This window comes from Centrocercus urophasianus, unplaced genomic scaffold, assembly GCF_019232065.1.
Source record: "Centrocercus urophasianus isolate 14NV4802_14NV808 unplaced genomic scaffold, USGS_Curo_1.0 seq_20, whole genome shotgun sequence".
In the NCBI taxonomy this organism is placed as follows: domain Eukaryota; kingdom Metazoa; phylum Chordata; class Aves; order Galliformes; family Phasianidae; genus Centrocercus; species Centrocercus urophasianus.
Window position 1 is genome coordinate 13,258,791 of NW_024884756.1, and position 15,487 is coordinate 13,274,277.

The 15,487-nt window shown below is 38.2% G+C and overlaps 2 protein-coding genes across 6 annotated transcripts in view; one reads left to right on the top strand and one right to left on the bottom strand.

Annotated features, from left to right (window-relative positions):
- The first annotated feature begins 15 nt into the window (after nucleotides 1-15).
- LOC122162060 (alpha-aspartyl dipeptidase-like) lies at nucleotides 16-5,867 on the top strand. Its single transcript, XM_042821948.1, has 8 exons — nucleotides 16-138; nucleotides 222-310; nucleotides 1,104-1,178; nucleotides 1,746-1,825; nucleotides 2,906-3,079; nucleotides 3,953-4,012; nucleotides 4,838-4,920; nucleotides 5,397-5,867. Exons 1-8 carry the CDS (start codon nucleotides 26-28, stop codon nucleotides 5,467-5,469), a joined length of 747 nt encoding a protein of 248 aa, XP_042677882.1. The 5' UTR covers nucleotides 16-25; the 3' UTR covers nucleotides 5,470-5,867.
- NBEAL1 (neurobeachin like 1) overlaps nucleotides 5,857-15,487 on the bottom strand; it is an 80,926-nt gene continuing 71,295 nt past the window's right edge. For 2 of the 5 annotated variants that reach the window (XM_042821944.1, XM_042821943.1), the window contains exons 54-56: nucleotides 14,947-15,095; nucleotides 14,085-14,314; nucleotides 5,857-11,735 (exon numbers count right to left, since the gene is read on the bottom strand). In XM_042821944.1, the coding sequence (XP_042677878.1) occupies nucleotides 11,659-11,735; nucleotides 14,085-14,314; nucleotides 14,947-15,095 (456 nt within the window). In that variant the 3' untranslated portion in view covers nucleotides 5,857-11,658. The remainder of the gene's footprint in view (nucleotides 11,736-14,084; nucleotides 14,315-14,946; nucleotides 15,096-15,487) is intronic. The other 3 variants (XM_042821946.1, XM_042821945.1, XR_006169409.1) reach the window with 2 other exon arrangements.

Below are 15,487 nucleotides of genomic sequence, written 5' to 3' on the forward strand. Positions count from 1 at the left end.
CAGGAAGGGGCGGGCCGGGCCGCGAATGCGGGCGGGCATGGGCTGCCCACGGCGCCTGCTGCTGGTCTCCAACTCCACCCTGCACGGAGGGGGGTACCTGGGCCACTGCCAGCAGCACATCCAGAGCTTCTTCGGGGAGTAAGTGCCGCGTGGGGGGGAGGAGGGGGGGCCCGGGCCGCGCCCCGCCGGGCTCCAGCGCCCTTTCCCTTCTATCTTCCCAGGAAGGTGAAGCGGGTGCTCTTCGTGCCCTACGCGCTGCACGACCGGGACGCCTACGCCCGCACCGCCAGGGAGAAGTTCGCGAGTTTGGGTAAGGCGGGCCCGGAGGCGCGGGCCCGAGCCGCCCCGGGGCACCCCGCCTTGGTTCTGTCCGCGGGGGGAAGGCGGGCTGCGGCATCGGAGGAGACGCCCAAGAGGCCTCTGCAAAAATCTTGTTGCAAACGCTTCTAACGCCTTCGGAGAGGAAGTTTTTTGCAGTGAGCCTTGAGGAAAGTTTTTTTCCAGACAGGTCTATTGCAGTAACTGCCTCTTATCTGCACTGCTCAGGATAACCTTGGACCCGTTACCCCAGTAACAACCAGTACTCACATCCTTGGGTGTCACACCACTCCTCCTTGTGCAGGAAGACTGCTGCTGTCAAATGCCCATCTGGGACTCCTGGCCCTTACTACATACAGTGAACCGAGCAGAGCAAACCTGTCAAAGCCAAACATTTTAGCCATTATAAAAAATAGGTTCAAATCAGAACACTGATGGCACAGCCCAATAAGTCCTATGTCCAAGCTGAACAGTAGCAGTGTTCCTCTCTTTTTTGAGTTAGCAGTTTGCACTGAGCTAGCCCCTTCTGAGCAAAGTGCTCTGCTTTTTGTGATGCTGAGCAGCGTCTCCATAAAGCTAACATTGGTTTTAGTGCGGCTGGGGATACAGAAGCCCTACACTAATGTAGGGTACACATTATACCCTTGCACTAGCCCTTAAGATTCCCCTGGTTTTACTGTGAGACATTTGGCTTGAAGTTGGTTGGGAAATAACAGGAGGGAAGCACCGAATGTACATTCTTCCTCCCAAGTGAAGTGGCAAAGGTAAATAACTTCTAATTTAAGGTTATGAGCTGGACAGCATTCATGAATCTTGTGATCCAGTGGAAGCTGTAAGAAAATCTGAAGCAATATTCATTGGTAAGTCTTACTTCTTGCTCCCTAAAGAAGGTTTACATAAGACACTGTATTAGTCTGTTGTAGAACTGACAGCACAGAGAAAAGAATGGAGAAGTCCTGCCTTACTATTAGAAGCTGCAGAAAATAGTACTTTGTGAACATTAAGACCCTGAATTTAATGGTGGGAATAGAAGTAGGTGGGATTTAATCAATGGAACTGCTTCTCTAGTAAGTTTTAAATTACTCTCTTAAACAGCCCTTCAACATTAAAAACATGATTTTAGATAAATTATCACTTTTTCAGGACTAAGAGCAGTGAGGCCTACTGTGGTTGGACTGAGCAGTCCTAATATACTCCAGGGTATTAGAGTACTATTTGCTGACAAACAGCCAGCATCATTGTTAGGAAGGGGAGTTAGGGCATGAGCCCATGGCCTGCCAAATAAGCATTTCTCCAAAGCTTCTGGTTTTACTGTTGCTGAAAGCAGAATATGGTCCTGAACCGATCTGAGTCTGGCAAGTCTGTAGTGGCACCTATGTAAAATTTAGAGTAAAGCATGTTAAATAAGTTGGATACTTTTTTTGCAGGAGGTGGCAATACATTCCGTCTCCTGAAAGCTCTCTATGACAACAGACTGATACAAGAGATCAGGAAACGAGTTCTTGAGGTAACAACTAGATGACATCGGCTGAGGCTAAATGACAAACAAATAAGCATTTGTTCAGAGAAATACAAGTAGATTCTACATCTTTGTTTCTAATGTACTTAAATAGAAGGCATTTCATGCAAGCCGGTGAACTGAAATCTGTGCCCAAATGAAGCTTCTGTTAGTCATGGAATCCTGAAAAGCCTAGGGTCAGAAATTTTCCTTCTCCAGCAGTTTCCCAGATTTAGAACTGCAAGACCTTGGGATGTACAATGCTGTGCTGTAATATAGAAGTAAGCCCCTCAACATACACCAATGAAGAGCACTGTGGGACTCAACCATTGGTCAGAAACCCTGTTTCTCAGCTTGTCTACTTTGTGGCTTGATACGGATGTGTTCAAGCTTCACGTTGCCTAATGATAATCCAAGTATAGAATTGGATCTACGTGTGCCTTTTATACAGTAAAGAAAAAAGAAAGTGGTGTATTCACCTTCGGTATTTCCTTTATCTAAAATCGCAACGTATGAGCATCATTGAGCCCCCTCCTATCAGCAGCCATTCTGGCTTGGTTAATCTCGTAAGGCACAGCAAAAACAGACCATCCATGGAAAAAGACCAAAGCAAGGTGTTCCCCCAGTATTGTGAAACTGTGAGTAACTTCAGACAAATTTATGCAAACCATTTTATGTTTAAAAAGGCCAGCTGACAAGAAGAAAGGTCAGGTAGGCCATCTTAATATACAAATTTCTGGTGTGTCAGAATGGTTCTTGGCTTCAGATCTGATTTCCGAAAGAGCAGATAGTTCACCTGTTTCAGATATTTTCTACAACTGTAATGTAGATAAGTCTCCTCTCTTAATAGCAAAGCCTAATGCCTATAGTGACATCCAATAGTTGGCTCTCTGACAACCATTATATGTATAAACTGCTGCGCACCGCAAACCCTGAGCTCTTGTATTTCTGCTTTTCACCTGTAAAATTAGCAGCAAAATGAGCTAGATGTCTGACTTTGCTGTTGAGTCTCCAATTTTGACAGAAGATGCTATAACATGCAGTTGTCAATTGTGATACTGCATACTAATCATTGCTTTTGTCTTTCAGGATGGGATTCCTTACATGGGATCCAGTGCAGGAACTAACGTTGCTACTGTCAGCATCAACACTACCAATGACATGCCAATTGTTTATCCACCTTCCCTGAAAGCCCTAGGTTTAGTTCCTTTTAACATTAACCCTCACTACCTGGATCCAGATGTTAAAAGCACTCACATGGGCGTAAGTAAAGCATACCAGAGTTAACACAGAGTGCCAAGGTATAACAGTAGCATGCATGTGCAAGGGCTTACAAAGCTAGACATTGACTAACAACTGTTCCCTAGATCAGATGGAAATGCCAAAGAGGCAATAAGACTTTAATCCCTCCTAAAGCTTTTGAGTAGGAAGGGGAGCTGGCAACGCAATATTAAGGTGAAACCTACTTGCTTGTCTCTAGATAAGGCATCAGTCTTCAGTCTTTCCCTGTAAATAACTTGCTGTTTTACTGAGAGGACTGTAGAAGCTCTGTGCTGTACCAATGCCTGCTGTATTCCTACGTTTCCTTACCGACAAATCCTCCTGGTTTGATTTCCTTAACTACTATTGCTCAGTTCAAAAGCAGTAGCACTCAGGAAACATGGCAGAGCCATTCAGAGAAGGAAATTCTTCAGATAATTCCTACTCAAGATGAAACAAACAGATAATTAGTAGAAATCTATGGCTGTCATCTTTCACAAACAAGGCAGCGCATACATCTGCTTTCACCATCTTCATCATCTCTTATTTTGAGTGTGCACATAAAGAACATTTGAAAAAATTTAAAAAAAAAAACAAAAATAAAAAAATTGGCTGGAAACATGTTTTCAGCCAATTTTGGGACCAGGCAGATTCTATCTGATCAACCTACAGTAATTGCTGCTAGTGATCAAGGGTAAATCCATTTACTAAAGCCAATCCTGCCACTTCTGTCAATACATTAGTCTAATCAAAACATTCTTTTGGATGGGAATGCCTGCTTTGTTTAATGTTGATGCTGTTCAACATTATACTACTTGAATGGCTCCAAGTTCTACTTCACTCTCTGGGCAGCTAAATCTACACTTGTTATTGCAGGAAACAAGAGAGGAAAGAATTCGCCAATATCATGAAGAACCAAACACCCCTCCAGTTCTGGTGAGTTGTAGTTTCCAGTAAGGAAGGTTATGTATGTAGCATGGTAAGCATTTTAAAGTTTGTCCTTACTAGCTTTCAGTGTGAAACCCTGTTCCTAACAAGCTCTCCAGAACTGCAGCAGGGAAGGTTAGTTATAGTCCTGCTAAACAGCTACAGCCTTCGATTTTCTCACTTTTAGAAAATGGATTATAACAAGTAAAATGCTTTCGGGCTGTTAGATGCTTGAAGCCCTGTTGCCAAGCCCTAGGATTTTAGACAGCTCCGATCTGTCCCAATCACTGGTTGCCAGGCATACATTGTATGTTGCTGGTAGTAAGCATGCAGATGGGTAAGATACCTCCCCTTCATTTTTTGGACATATTCTTACTTTAAATGTTGTTTTAATCTCTGGAGGTATCTTCGTTTGCCCATTCAGTAAATAATACAATTCAATACATTTGTAGTAGCAGTATGTCTGGGAAGCCAGGAACCAAGTTTCAAACTCAAAGCTGGTGTAGGGACAGGGAGGATAAACCTGGGTTACCATTGCTTCAACAAAACCGGATCTAAGAGTAGCAGCAGCAGAAGTAATTGTGGAATGTATATTTAAGTTTGGTTTTGTTTTTCTCCTTAGTGGTTTGTATAGCCTTCTTCAAAAGGCTATCAAATACATGGGAAAACTGGCTTCTAAAACAAGATAACTCACCTTTGTCTTTGTATCTTTGTTAAAAATAAGCAAGTGATAGTCATGAAGCACTGCACTTAAAACTGGCCTAACGGGAAAAGTGCTCTAGCCTCTCAAACAGATTGCAAATAAAGTTTTTTTTTTTTTTAAACCTATATTAGGGCTTGCGGGAAGGTGCAATGCTGCTTGTGGAAGGAGACAAAGCCACCTTGCAAGGAGTGACAGGAGCAAGGCTTTTTTTGAGGTAAATGCTTCATTTGAATTTGAGTGAGAGAGAGAGAGACTTGGTTAGACTCCTGGTACACACTGCCTCTTCCTCATTACTCAAGTCACTTAACACTTTGCTTCCATTTCTGTTCAGAAGAAACACGAATACTGATTAGTGATCCAAAAAAGCAGTTAGTATGACAACACCTATGTTTGTAAGCTATAGCCACCATTCATCTAGAGCGTCCCAGTACTCCAACTGGGCTCTGTACTCAAGGCTGGAGAATGCCACTTCGGTCCTAATGTACTCTAGAACAAGAGAATTCAGGCCGTTAGTTGTATGAACATTACTGAGAAGTCTAAAATGTACATCTCATGATGAATACAAGGAAGGGAACCTTGTTCTATCCCTAATACCAAGCAGAAGATCCTTGTTCTGTCCCTAATAACAAATGGAAGATCAGTAGACCTAGCTGCTGTTCAAGCTTACAGCATGGTTTATTTTGTTTACAGGGGTAAGAAACCAACTGAACATGAGCCTGGAACAGATTTCAGTTTCTTGCTGATTGACAGCAATTTCCAATAGCCTTGCATATTCTACAGCAAAAGTCAGCACGTGAAGAATGGAAGAAATGCTTGCAGTACAAGAGTGGGTAGACAGCCTTAACTTTATAAATAAAACTAAATATGCATTACTAGGCTCTTCTTTGCCACCCTGCTCACTTCTCAGACAATCTCTCCTTCCCAGCAAAGACGTGCTTTATTGAAATGCTTGAATAAGAATAGAAGAGTACTCTTACTCTGAAAAGTTCTGTATGTTCACATCTCCACTTTGATTCCTCTCTCAAAGAAAGTTACCTTAACACAATTAAGAGTCAGCTCTTCTGCCTTGTTTTACCTGTGTAATAAAGCAATTGTTCATTTAGTGTCCTCTTACAGCATTAGCTTCATTTTTGCAGAATTAATAGAGAACTTTTGCATTCAGTTATTTTTATTGGCATCATACTCATTCTAAATATATACAGTGCTAATTATGTACAAAATTGTGCATGTTAAAAATTGTTAGGTTACAAACTCACAAATCCTAGAAAAGTGCAAAATTTTAAAACATCTTCCACCATGCTGTACAGAAAAAAAATTCCATCATTAGCTAATATACACACTCTCAAAACATATTGATCAAACCAAAATAAGACATACAGTATACACTTAAAGCACCCAGGAGGGAAAGAGATATTGCACAGAAGACTAACAGCAAGTTTGTTACAGTGCCTGAAGGCTCATTTTCAAAAGTACATACTTAATACTCCTCAGACCTAACAGTTAACTCTTTTTTTTTTTTTTTTTTTTTTTTAAGAAAAGGCATTTTTTGGCATTTAAAAATTCATTTGTAACCACAATTGCACAATGTGTAAGAGTCAGAAGACATTATTAACTGTTGCTCTAAATAAGGCCTTTGCACTGCCTTGTTAGCTTCATAAATTTAAACAAATGCTGAAGCATATCAAGTAATTTCTTACTGAATTTCATCAATGAAACTTTGAGTAGCAGCAAAACTTCCAACAGAAGACTGACCAGTGAGAGGAAAGTCTAAAAGCAGCGTTTGCCTCATCTTACATTAAGATGCTCCTGCATAGCTAAAGGTTGGATCAGTACACATGTAGCAAATTTTCCTTGTTTTGTTGTTGTTTTGGGTTTTTTTTTTTCCTCCTCATGGCTTTCTTTAATAGATGACAGCTGCATACAACTAAAGCAGTATTACGAGGTACAGATTTAAGTTTAAAATAAACAGTTACTGCAAAGCAAAAAAAAAGTCTCTCTCATGAGAAAATGCTGACTAGATAGGAAATTAAATCAATAAATGGTTTCTAACTTCATTTAGATTCGTGGTGCGCATGGCTAGATGTTTTGTCTTTCCATCTTAAGACATCTTAGCAGCATTAAACCATAATCTGCACTGACAATCATGCTTTCAGGACCAGAAATTAGTTACAACAGTCTCTGCACAGAGCCTAGTCACAGACCTGGAAGGTCTGGAATTACTTTCCAAGTTACCCAATTCCATCAAACGAAAATAGAAAGCACACACAACTGGAGGAACTCTATCTGTTTGAGTCATTTTGGTAAACAGTAACTAAAAACATCAGTATTCTTCCAGTGATGCACAACAAAAAGGTGAGCAAAAACTGGACTGTCTTTGAGACAAAAACTGAGACTGTCTTTGATTAAACAGTACAAGCACACCTGTAGAGTGTTCAAGACTTCAGTAAAATGAATAATACAGCTGACTGAAAAGTAAACTGTGAATGATGCTATGCTGCCACTCAGAGGCCTTTCTGCATTCTGATAACTATAGTACTGAAGGAGGAAATGGTGTTCTACTGATTGTTAACTGTAGAAGCTGGCTTTGTTTTACAAGTATGCATTAACAAGAGCTATTATTAATAACAAGAAATTTGTTCCCTAGGATGGAAAGAAAGGCATCTTCCAAACACTTTGGTTAAGTCTGGCATTGGTATATAACAAACCTACATACATGAGATTGCACAAAATTTTTCTCTCCCCAAAAGGAAGATGTACCTCTTGTATCACTGCCTGCATCTGCTTAGACTTAGCCAAACAAACACGCACAATTTTAAAGCAAAGCAAGTTAATACAATCTGTTGTATTAAAGTCTCTTCATTAGCTTCATTGCAGTTGCTGTGCTGTTACCTATTACAGCACCAAATCTGACCATTCACAAAAACAATGAAACAATGATCAAGTTCAGTGAATGAAAACAGAAAGTCTGCAGAAGTGTAGCACTTTGTGGTATATCTCATTTAAGAACTGTCTTCAACCATCTGTAATACTTTCTGGAGATTTTGGTAATATATGCTAGTAACTAGAGTGTATACGTTTGCACAGCTTAAGTCACTCCTTAGCAGGAACTTCATAGGCAACTGATTACTAACAGTGTCACATTTATCACTGAATACTACATAGGTTTTAAACCAAAAGGCATAAAGAGCCCATTTGCAAAAGCACCGAAGTACATGCTTAAATTCCCACCAAATTAAATGTGACCCTACACAGTGTTTTTATCTAGCAATATTTATTAGATCAGGCCTTAGGGTATTAGGCTATATATTTATATGCAAGAAAAATGCAGTTAATTTAAGACTGAGATTATCATTTTGTGCTGGTGTTGGTAAGGTACACGGATGACAGAAGATACAGTTTCATGATAGTCTATGACTCTATGACGGAGTAGTAGATAAGTATATTGATGTGGTATAATTCATCTAAGTCTGATGCTAACTTGAACTGCAAACATTTCACTTTCTGAATGCTGGTATAGTATAAAAACTGCCAAGGCTAGACAAGATTCTTCACTATAGGTAAAATACTAGAAATAGTATCAAGAATTACAAGCCAACTGAGAAATCTAACAAATGTTTTACTTGAAGTAAAGGAGAAATGTCTTTTAAATATCATCTTTTGGTATGCAATTTCAAATGCTAGGAAGAATTTATTCAATACTGCTAACTTCTCAATCTAATTTATATACAAATAGCAAAAGCAAGTTTTCAGTTTTTTTTTTTTTTAATATATATTTACACACTTCCTTACTTGGCTTCAGAGGTAAGCGTATCTCTAGCTTTGATAAACATCATTAAGGATGTTCCAAAAAAGAAATGAAAGGAAGTAGCAACAAGAAGATCTAGACAAATGTAGTGTTACAAAATAACTGTGCACTGTTTATTCTCAATTCCTAATCAGAATACTTTTTGTCTCACAGCTTTAATTTTTTTACACTTAAATCTAATTTCACAAATGTCTCACTCAACATGAAGAACAATATGCTCTATTTGGCTTGAGGAAAGTAAAAGGAAGATCAATAATTCAGTCATATACTCTGTACTGCAATAATAGACTGCAATTCAATTAGCCTGAACAGCTGACAGAAATAAAAAGATTTTCTACTTGAAAGACATACAAAGAAATTAAGCAAAATGCCACCTACTGCTCAAACTTACTACTACCTATATCTTTATTTAAAGCTGGTTTCAGATAAAGGCAAAGTGCAGACCTTAGAACCCCTGGGGACTTTCCAGCAGGTCTCACAAGAATATTGACTGTGTGGTGGTGTACACAATCCTTCAGGATGAGGGGTGTACAAGATGAAAAGGTAACATACGTTGCTATTCTGCATAGAAGATGAAGTAGCTCAGAGCTCACCTTTTCTCATTCTGCTGTTTTGTGCAGAGCACAAGCTGTTATCAAATCTGCTCCAAAACTGTCCACATTTCAACCTGGCTCAGATATACTGATGATCACCTAATACTCACAATGACCTGAAACGATGGTATTCAAATGTCAAAGCTCCTCTCCAGAAGTCCTCCCATCCCCAATTGCTGCAACTACATTACACGTTACGTAAGCTAACACACTGCATTCACTGTTCTTGAATATTAAATTATTAAAATTATTCTCTTGTATAAACATAACCTAAACACAATAAGACATTTTTTAAGCATTTGTGAACCTCTGAGCAAGTGATAAGGATTTTCTTCACAAACACTATATAAAAGAACCATTTTTGCTTTTTCTCTACTTGATTCTGCTAACTTGAAATGTTATTGCCTCTCCCTTCCTCTGCATTCATACCCTTAACTTCATATATGCATTTAAATAGAACATATCTGCATACTTATAAAAACCAATGTAATGCCCCAAGTGAGTTCTTTTGCAACTTCCCAAAACTACTCTCCAAAGATTTCCCCTGAAATCCCTTCTTCATGAAATCATTACGGACAAGCTTACTTCACATTCTGATGTGCATACTTTATACTTCCAGAATCACCTTATTCTTCCTCCTGGATAGGCAATTGACAAAAGCAGTTCTCACTTTGAAAGTATGGAGTCTGAAAAAAAATGAACCACTTCACTTTCAGAAATTTAATGCTCTCTTGACAGGTGACTCAGAAATTACTCTTATTTTTTCTCAACCTTCTAGACAATCCAGTCTGTCACAGTGATTAATTAGAATATTGCAACTATGGATAGACCCATTTTTTCTCACTAGTCTGATTTATTTCCTCTAAAGTTAAGAAAAAATAACATTATTCCCCAGAACAGGGATTAACCATGTAGAAATAAAGATAATAAATACTGTGCCAAAAGTTAATGAAATGAGATTATACACAATGGAGTTCCTCAGGTAGTTCATCAGGTCCCCAGTCACAGGGAATATATATCTGATAATCTCTATAGGAGGTACATCGCACATTCATTTCCATAAATAAATAGAAATAACAAAAAGGTGATGGCAGAGGGAAGAGAATGGTAGCCAAAAGGGAACATATTATCAAACAACCACTTCTAACTCTGCTTTTTATCTGTACTCTACTTGCATCAGAAAGATGCAAGAGGAATGATATTCTCTTTTTAATAGACATACATACATGTATATACATATATACACACAGACACATATACACACATACTTTCTCATGCCAGTCAAAAAATCTTATTTTTCCCTCAGCACCAGGCTTTTAACAGGATGGGGATTATAATTTATATCATTGATATTATTAAAAAGGCCAGAATGATAGGAAAACACTCCTCTATCATATATTGCTTAAGAAAACATTCAATAATGGCTTTTCGAAAATACAGCATCTAATTAAAAACTGTTTTGTTGTGTAATGAGCATGTACAGATCTGATATTTTCTTCTCACCACTATTAAACACATCTTGAAAACAGATTCACTATTCTCCTGCTTGTTTAACAGAAAAAAAGTACAGCTAGCAAGTGCTTTGGTGAATACTAAGCCAAGAAAAAAAACAGGTGCTATTTAATCTGTGCTGTAATGTTAAAATGATTTTGCAATAGAATTTGTTTTTCCTTTGCAGGAGTTGCCTTACTAATAAAGATTGACCTTGAACTGACATGGATATGCAATTCCTCCTCCGTATTTCTTCAAGATATTAACTATATTATGGGATTCCTTCCTGTTTTATTCTACTTAAAAATATAAATAATCTTTAGCAGCAAGTTTTCCTACCTCCTTCAGCTCATCCACCACCTTCAAATCCTTTGAAGTTACTCATGTCTGTACTTTTAAGAATTTTTGATAATCAAGTATTACAACACAGATGCTCTTGCAGACAGCCTAAAACTGAAACTACACAAAAGATGACAGCAATGGCCATTTACAGGAACAAATCACAAGAAGTTATTCATTGGTCTAAAGACATAGTGAAAAGATAATTGTCAACTATAGCAGTTTTGAATAGTACCGCTGTAACAGAGTTAATTCACTGTTGGAAAATTAGTGCTCTCAAAGCACTGCCAAGTATCTTTCTTGAGGTCAAGGAGCATCTGGCTAATAGAGCCAGTTTTAAATCAAATACTACTTATTTTTGGTTCAATTAGCAAGGCTTGGGTTTGGAGGTCTGGTGTTTTTGGTTTTTGTGTCCATTTCCTTTTATTTGGCTGCTTTTTGTTTTTTGTTTTTTTTTTCCCTGAAACCCTGTTTTAGCAGCTATTTAGAGAGAGATTCTGTTGTAACCAAATCAATGTGGTTAAGGAAAAATACGCAAGCAAGCTAACTTGCATGAGTACATATGCTTTTTACTATACCTCTACCATAGGTTCATCTTCAACAGACAGAGAGTGAAGCCCCTGAAAACAGATGTACGTTTAAAGTGACCAAAATATAAAATATATTTCTGGAATCCATGAGAGAAGGTAGAAGCAGCAATCACTTGGAATCTTGAGTGTTATATTCAGTCTCTCCTGATGAAATCTGGCTGAGCCGTTTGCTTGATCCCCAGAGCTTTCGGGAAAGCTGACCTGAGCGCATCTGTTTAAAAGTAATTCAGAGAAACAAAAGGAAGGGGAAGGGATAAGGCGAATAAATTAAAAAGGAACTTCAGACACTGATTCTGGTGAAATGCAGACACTACAATATACTAATAAACAAAGTTACACTAACAAAAGTTATTAAAAACAAACCAAAAATTACACTTAGGAATGATTCTTGGGACTGACAAAAAAACAAATAACAGACAAAACACTAACACCTGTTGTCTTTGATTGTGAACAGTTAAAGGGATATTGCCAAGTAATTCCGATTTAATTCTGAATCTACTTTAAACAGCTTACTGTTGAGTTTAGGTATTTTGATGAGAAGAGATTGATGTCTCATAGAAGTGAACCAAGTTAGCAGAAAAGACTCTTATTTTAGAGAGTACAAACAAAAGTGACAGAATTGAGAAGGTAAAGATAACCAAGATGGATTCTTGATTACCACCTCTAAGTGATGGAATAATGCAGGGCAGTGATAACTGAGTGAAGGAAGGAAAACAAGCATATCTGGTCTCAAATTTACAGTCCTCCAAAAATCACCTGTGAAATGCTCAAAGTAAAATTTAAACCATACATAATTCATATTGAATGTTCAATGAGTAAAGATAACAACTAGAGTCCATTTAAATCCAGCACCCAGAGACTGCTACCTGCCAACAATTTATAAGAAACTTCACATTTCTTAAATACAGGTCCTATGACTGGCCAGTAGTGATCAATCAGCTGAAATCCCTCATAATATAAGATGCATGCCCTAACAGCACAAGCTTGAGAACAGCTCTTGACCATTACACCTGCAAATTAAGCTTGCTTAAGAACTGTATCATTACAGCAGCAGGGTTTTATAAAAGGCACAATGCTGCTAGCGGGTGATAATCCTACTGACTTCTACAACTTCCCAACAGCTATACAATTGTTAAGAATACACATACTTCACTTCGTAGTGGATACTATCAATGCAGAAAGACTAAAGGGCATTTCACCTGATCCACAATAAAAAACATATCTCCCTTAACCCTACCTACATACCTATCACCATCAAAAGCCAGAACTACAGAGGATCTTCCGAAAAAAAACGAAGTTCTAATTCATACACTCCTTCCTAACTACAAATAAATAAATTTCCCCACCACACACACTCTTCAAATATACTGGTTGTTCTCATTATAGAAAACTAGAAAATCTAGGACATGATTTTCTTCTTCATATATACATGTGTGTGTACGTATAAATATAAATATCATCTATTTACACGGATATTGAGCTTGAAGATTTGAGTTATAAACAGAAAATCCTGGGAAAAAAAAAAAAAAAAAAAAAAAAAAAATCTTTTGGAAAGCCTCTACATTCACAAAAGGAATCCAGACTTTGAAATCGCACCTTCTCCAGAGATACAAAAAAAAAAAAGTGATTAAGAACTGAAAGCCTTCAGTCTAATGAGATGCATACATTTCAGGCTACAAAAGATTTTTTCTATGGAACAGGAAACAGTTGGCAGTGACTTTAAAACTACTGTTACAACATACATTTCACAACACCATAAGCAGATTTTAATCAATTCTACAGTAGGAAAAAGCTGTCCAGCTGGAAGCTTCCCCTATTTCCTGAAACTAAATCAATTCTGTGAAGCCTTTTTGAAGTATTAAACTGCGCATCTCCTAGCTAAAACATCTTTAACACTAAGAAATGAAGCCACTCTGCATTAATAAAATATAAAGTTAAGACAAACTCTTCTGACACATACTGAAGGTTATGCAGGAGCAATTATCACAGTTTCAAGTAGATACACTGCAGCACAATGGAGATTGAATTAGAAAGAGAGGCAGGTTTAAGTTAACTCAAGTGCTTTGAAAATAATGACAAGTACTTAGAGCAAAATCTGTGTTTTGCACAAGAAGAACTGGGTACACCTATTTGATGGATGCTCTGCCTTTGGTATTGCATATGCAGTACTAACAAGTTTATATTCATCACGTGGAGCCAGAGCATATAGGGAATCTACACAAGAGATTCTTTATGCATTACAATTAGAGAATCTTAAAAAGTAATCTTTTCCCCAGTGTCAGTCAGTGCATGAAAAATAAAGGAGCTTGCTCTTGTTCCCAATTTTCTTTTGGAAAATTATTTCATCAGAAAGTAGCTGACAACACTAACACGTACAGAAGAAAGTAGCTAGTATGACTTGTCTTATTCAGATGTCAGTGACAAAGTCTGAAAGTTAGTCCAGCTGAGCTTCCCATCTGTGATCCCCAAATATCTTTGACTCTTAATGAAAAAATTCAGTAGAGCAGTCTCAAAAGTTATTTCTTCCCCACCGAAAACTGAAACTTGCTTTTAAATTTACCCTGCCATAGAGGAGACCTCTTGCTCAACTGGAAAGCAGAAATAAGTGAACTTCCCACTGTTCGGTAGAAAAAGTTCTTGATGGTGGGCTTTACCTCTGCTGGCTTGCCAACACCAACGATAATCAACTTGCCATCCTCCAAGCCAACAAGGATGTGGCTATACTCTTTGGTGACAGAAATGCAATGAATTGGCAGTCGCATGGCTAATGGAGAGATGCTCAGATTCAAGCTGAAATGAACAGAAACCACAGAGCATTAAATTACATGTATATTTTTACATATTGAAAAGCATCACATAGCAGCGGAGACCACAGGGTCCTTGGGATGCACTACAAAATAGTTTCTCAAGGATTCAGTTTGTGATTTTGACCATTATGAAATTCCACAGAAAGATCAACTCATACATCAGAATACAGCTCCGATGACAAGGGGCACAGGAGGGTCATACAGAAAATTAAGATAGTCTCAGTGGAAGAAGAGGAATATTAATCCCACATCTGTTTAAGTGACAAAGATCTCTCTGCAAAGGAGCTCTGTAAGAGCAGTGTAGAAGAACTATATGAGTCACTGTAGCTGATGAGCTCCCAGTGACTAACCAAATACAGGAACAATCACTGCTTGCCTGTATCAGACACAGCTCTTCCTAAATTACAGTAGTTCCAGGCTGATGGTTGTGATAAATGCCTACAAGGAAAGGGGCCTAGTACAACTCCTAATTTTTCACATTCTTAGTTCTCCTTAATTTTTTTTTTAATACACCGAAAAACCCACAATTTTTAATACCATTAGCACAAGGAGAGCCCACATTACTAAATAAACCTCTGTATTTGCTTCTCAATAAGAAACTCAGAAGCACATTACCTGTAGAGATCTCGTATGGAAAGAAATCCCTGTAAGCTGCCCATCACAATATACTCGCCAGTCACACACATATCTGACACTTCTTCCTTCAGAGTCTCAGAACCCAGATGCTTTCCATTAACAGAATAGAGGTGTAATGCATTCTTATCCTAATAAAAAAATAAATCCATCACCGAGGGCATGTATATATTCCTGCTCGCATGAGTAAGTTTTTGAAATTATTCTTCATTAACTCTCGACGTAATGTGGTAACATCACACCCATCCATCTAATCAATCCCAAATTTTCTGGAAACATCCCCAGGTTTAATGGACAGGTCCCTGTTTTTTGAAGATTTTTCTTAAGGAAGAAGAAAAGAGTCCTCTTACCTTCAACTACCTCACCCCCCAGTCAGGAAGCAGAAAGGAACATACCTATTTTACAGAGAGAACTTTCTGGATAAAACAATGAATTTTTGATGTACTGAAGACACAGCTAACACGACCACCTTAAGTTCTTCCAGTTTTGCAATACCTTGGTTTCATCTTTCCCTATCATTCCA

Excerpts from the sequence above, each read along its gene's own strand:
- LOC122162060 (XM_042821948.1), top strand. The coding sequence starts at position 26 with ATGCGGGCGGGCATGGGCTGCCCACGGCGCCTGCTGCTGGTCTCCAAC. Across the intron at positions 1,826-2,905 it reads TCAGGAAACGAGTTCTTGAG|GATGGGATTCCTTACATGGG; the intron begins GTAACAACTAGA and ends TTTGTCTTTCAG. Across the intron at positions 3,080-3,952 it reads TTAAAAGCACTCACATGGGC|GAAACAAGAGAGGAAAGAAT; the intron begins GTAAGTAAAGCA and ends TTGTTATTGCAG.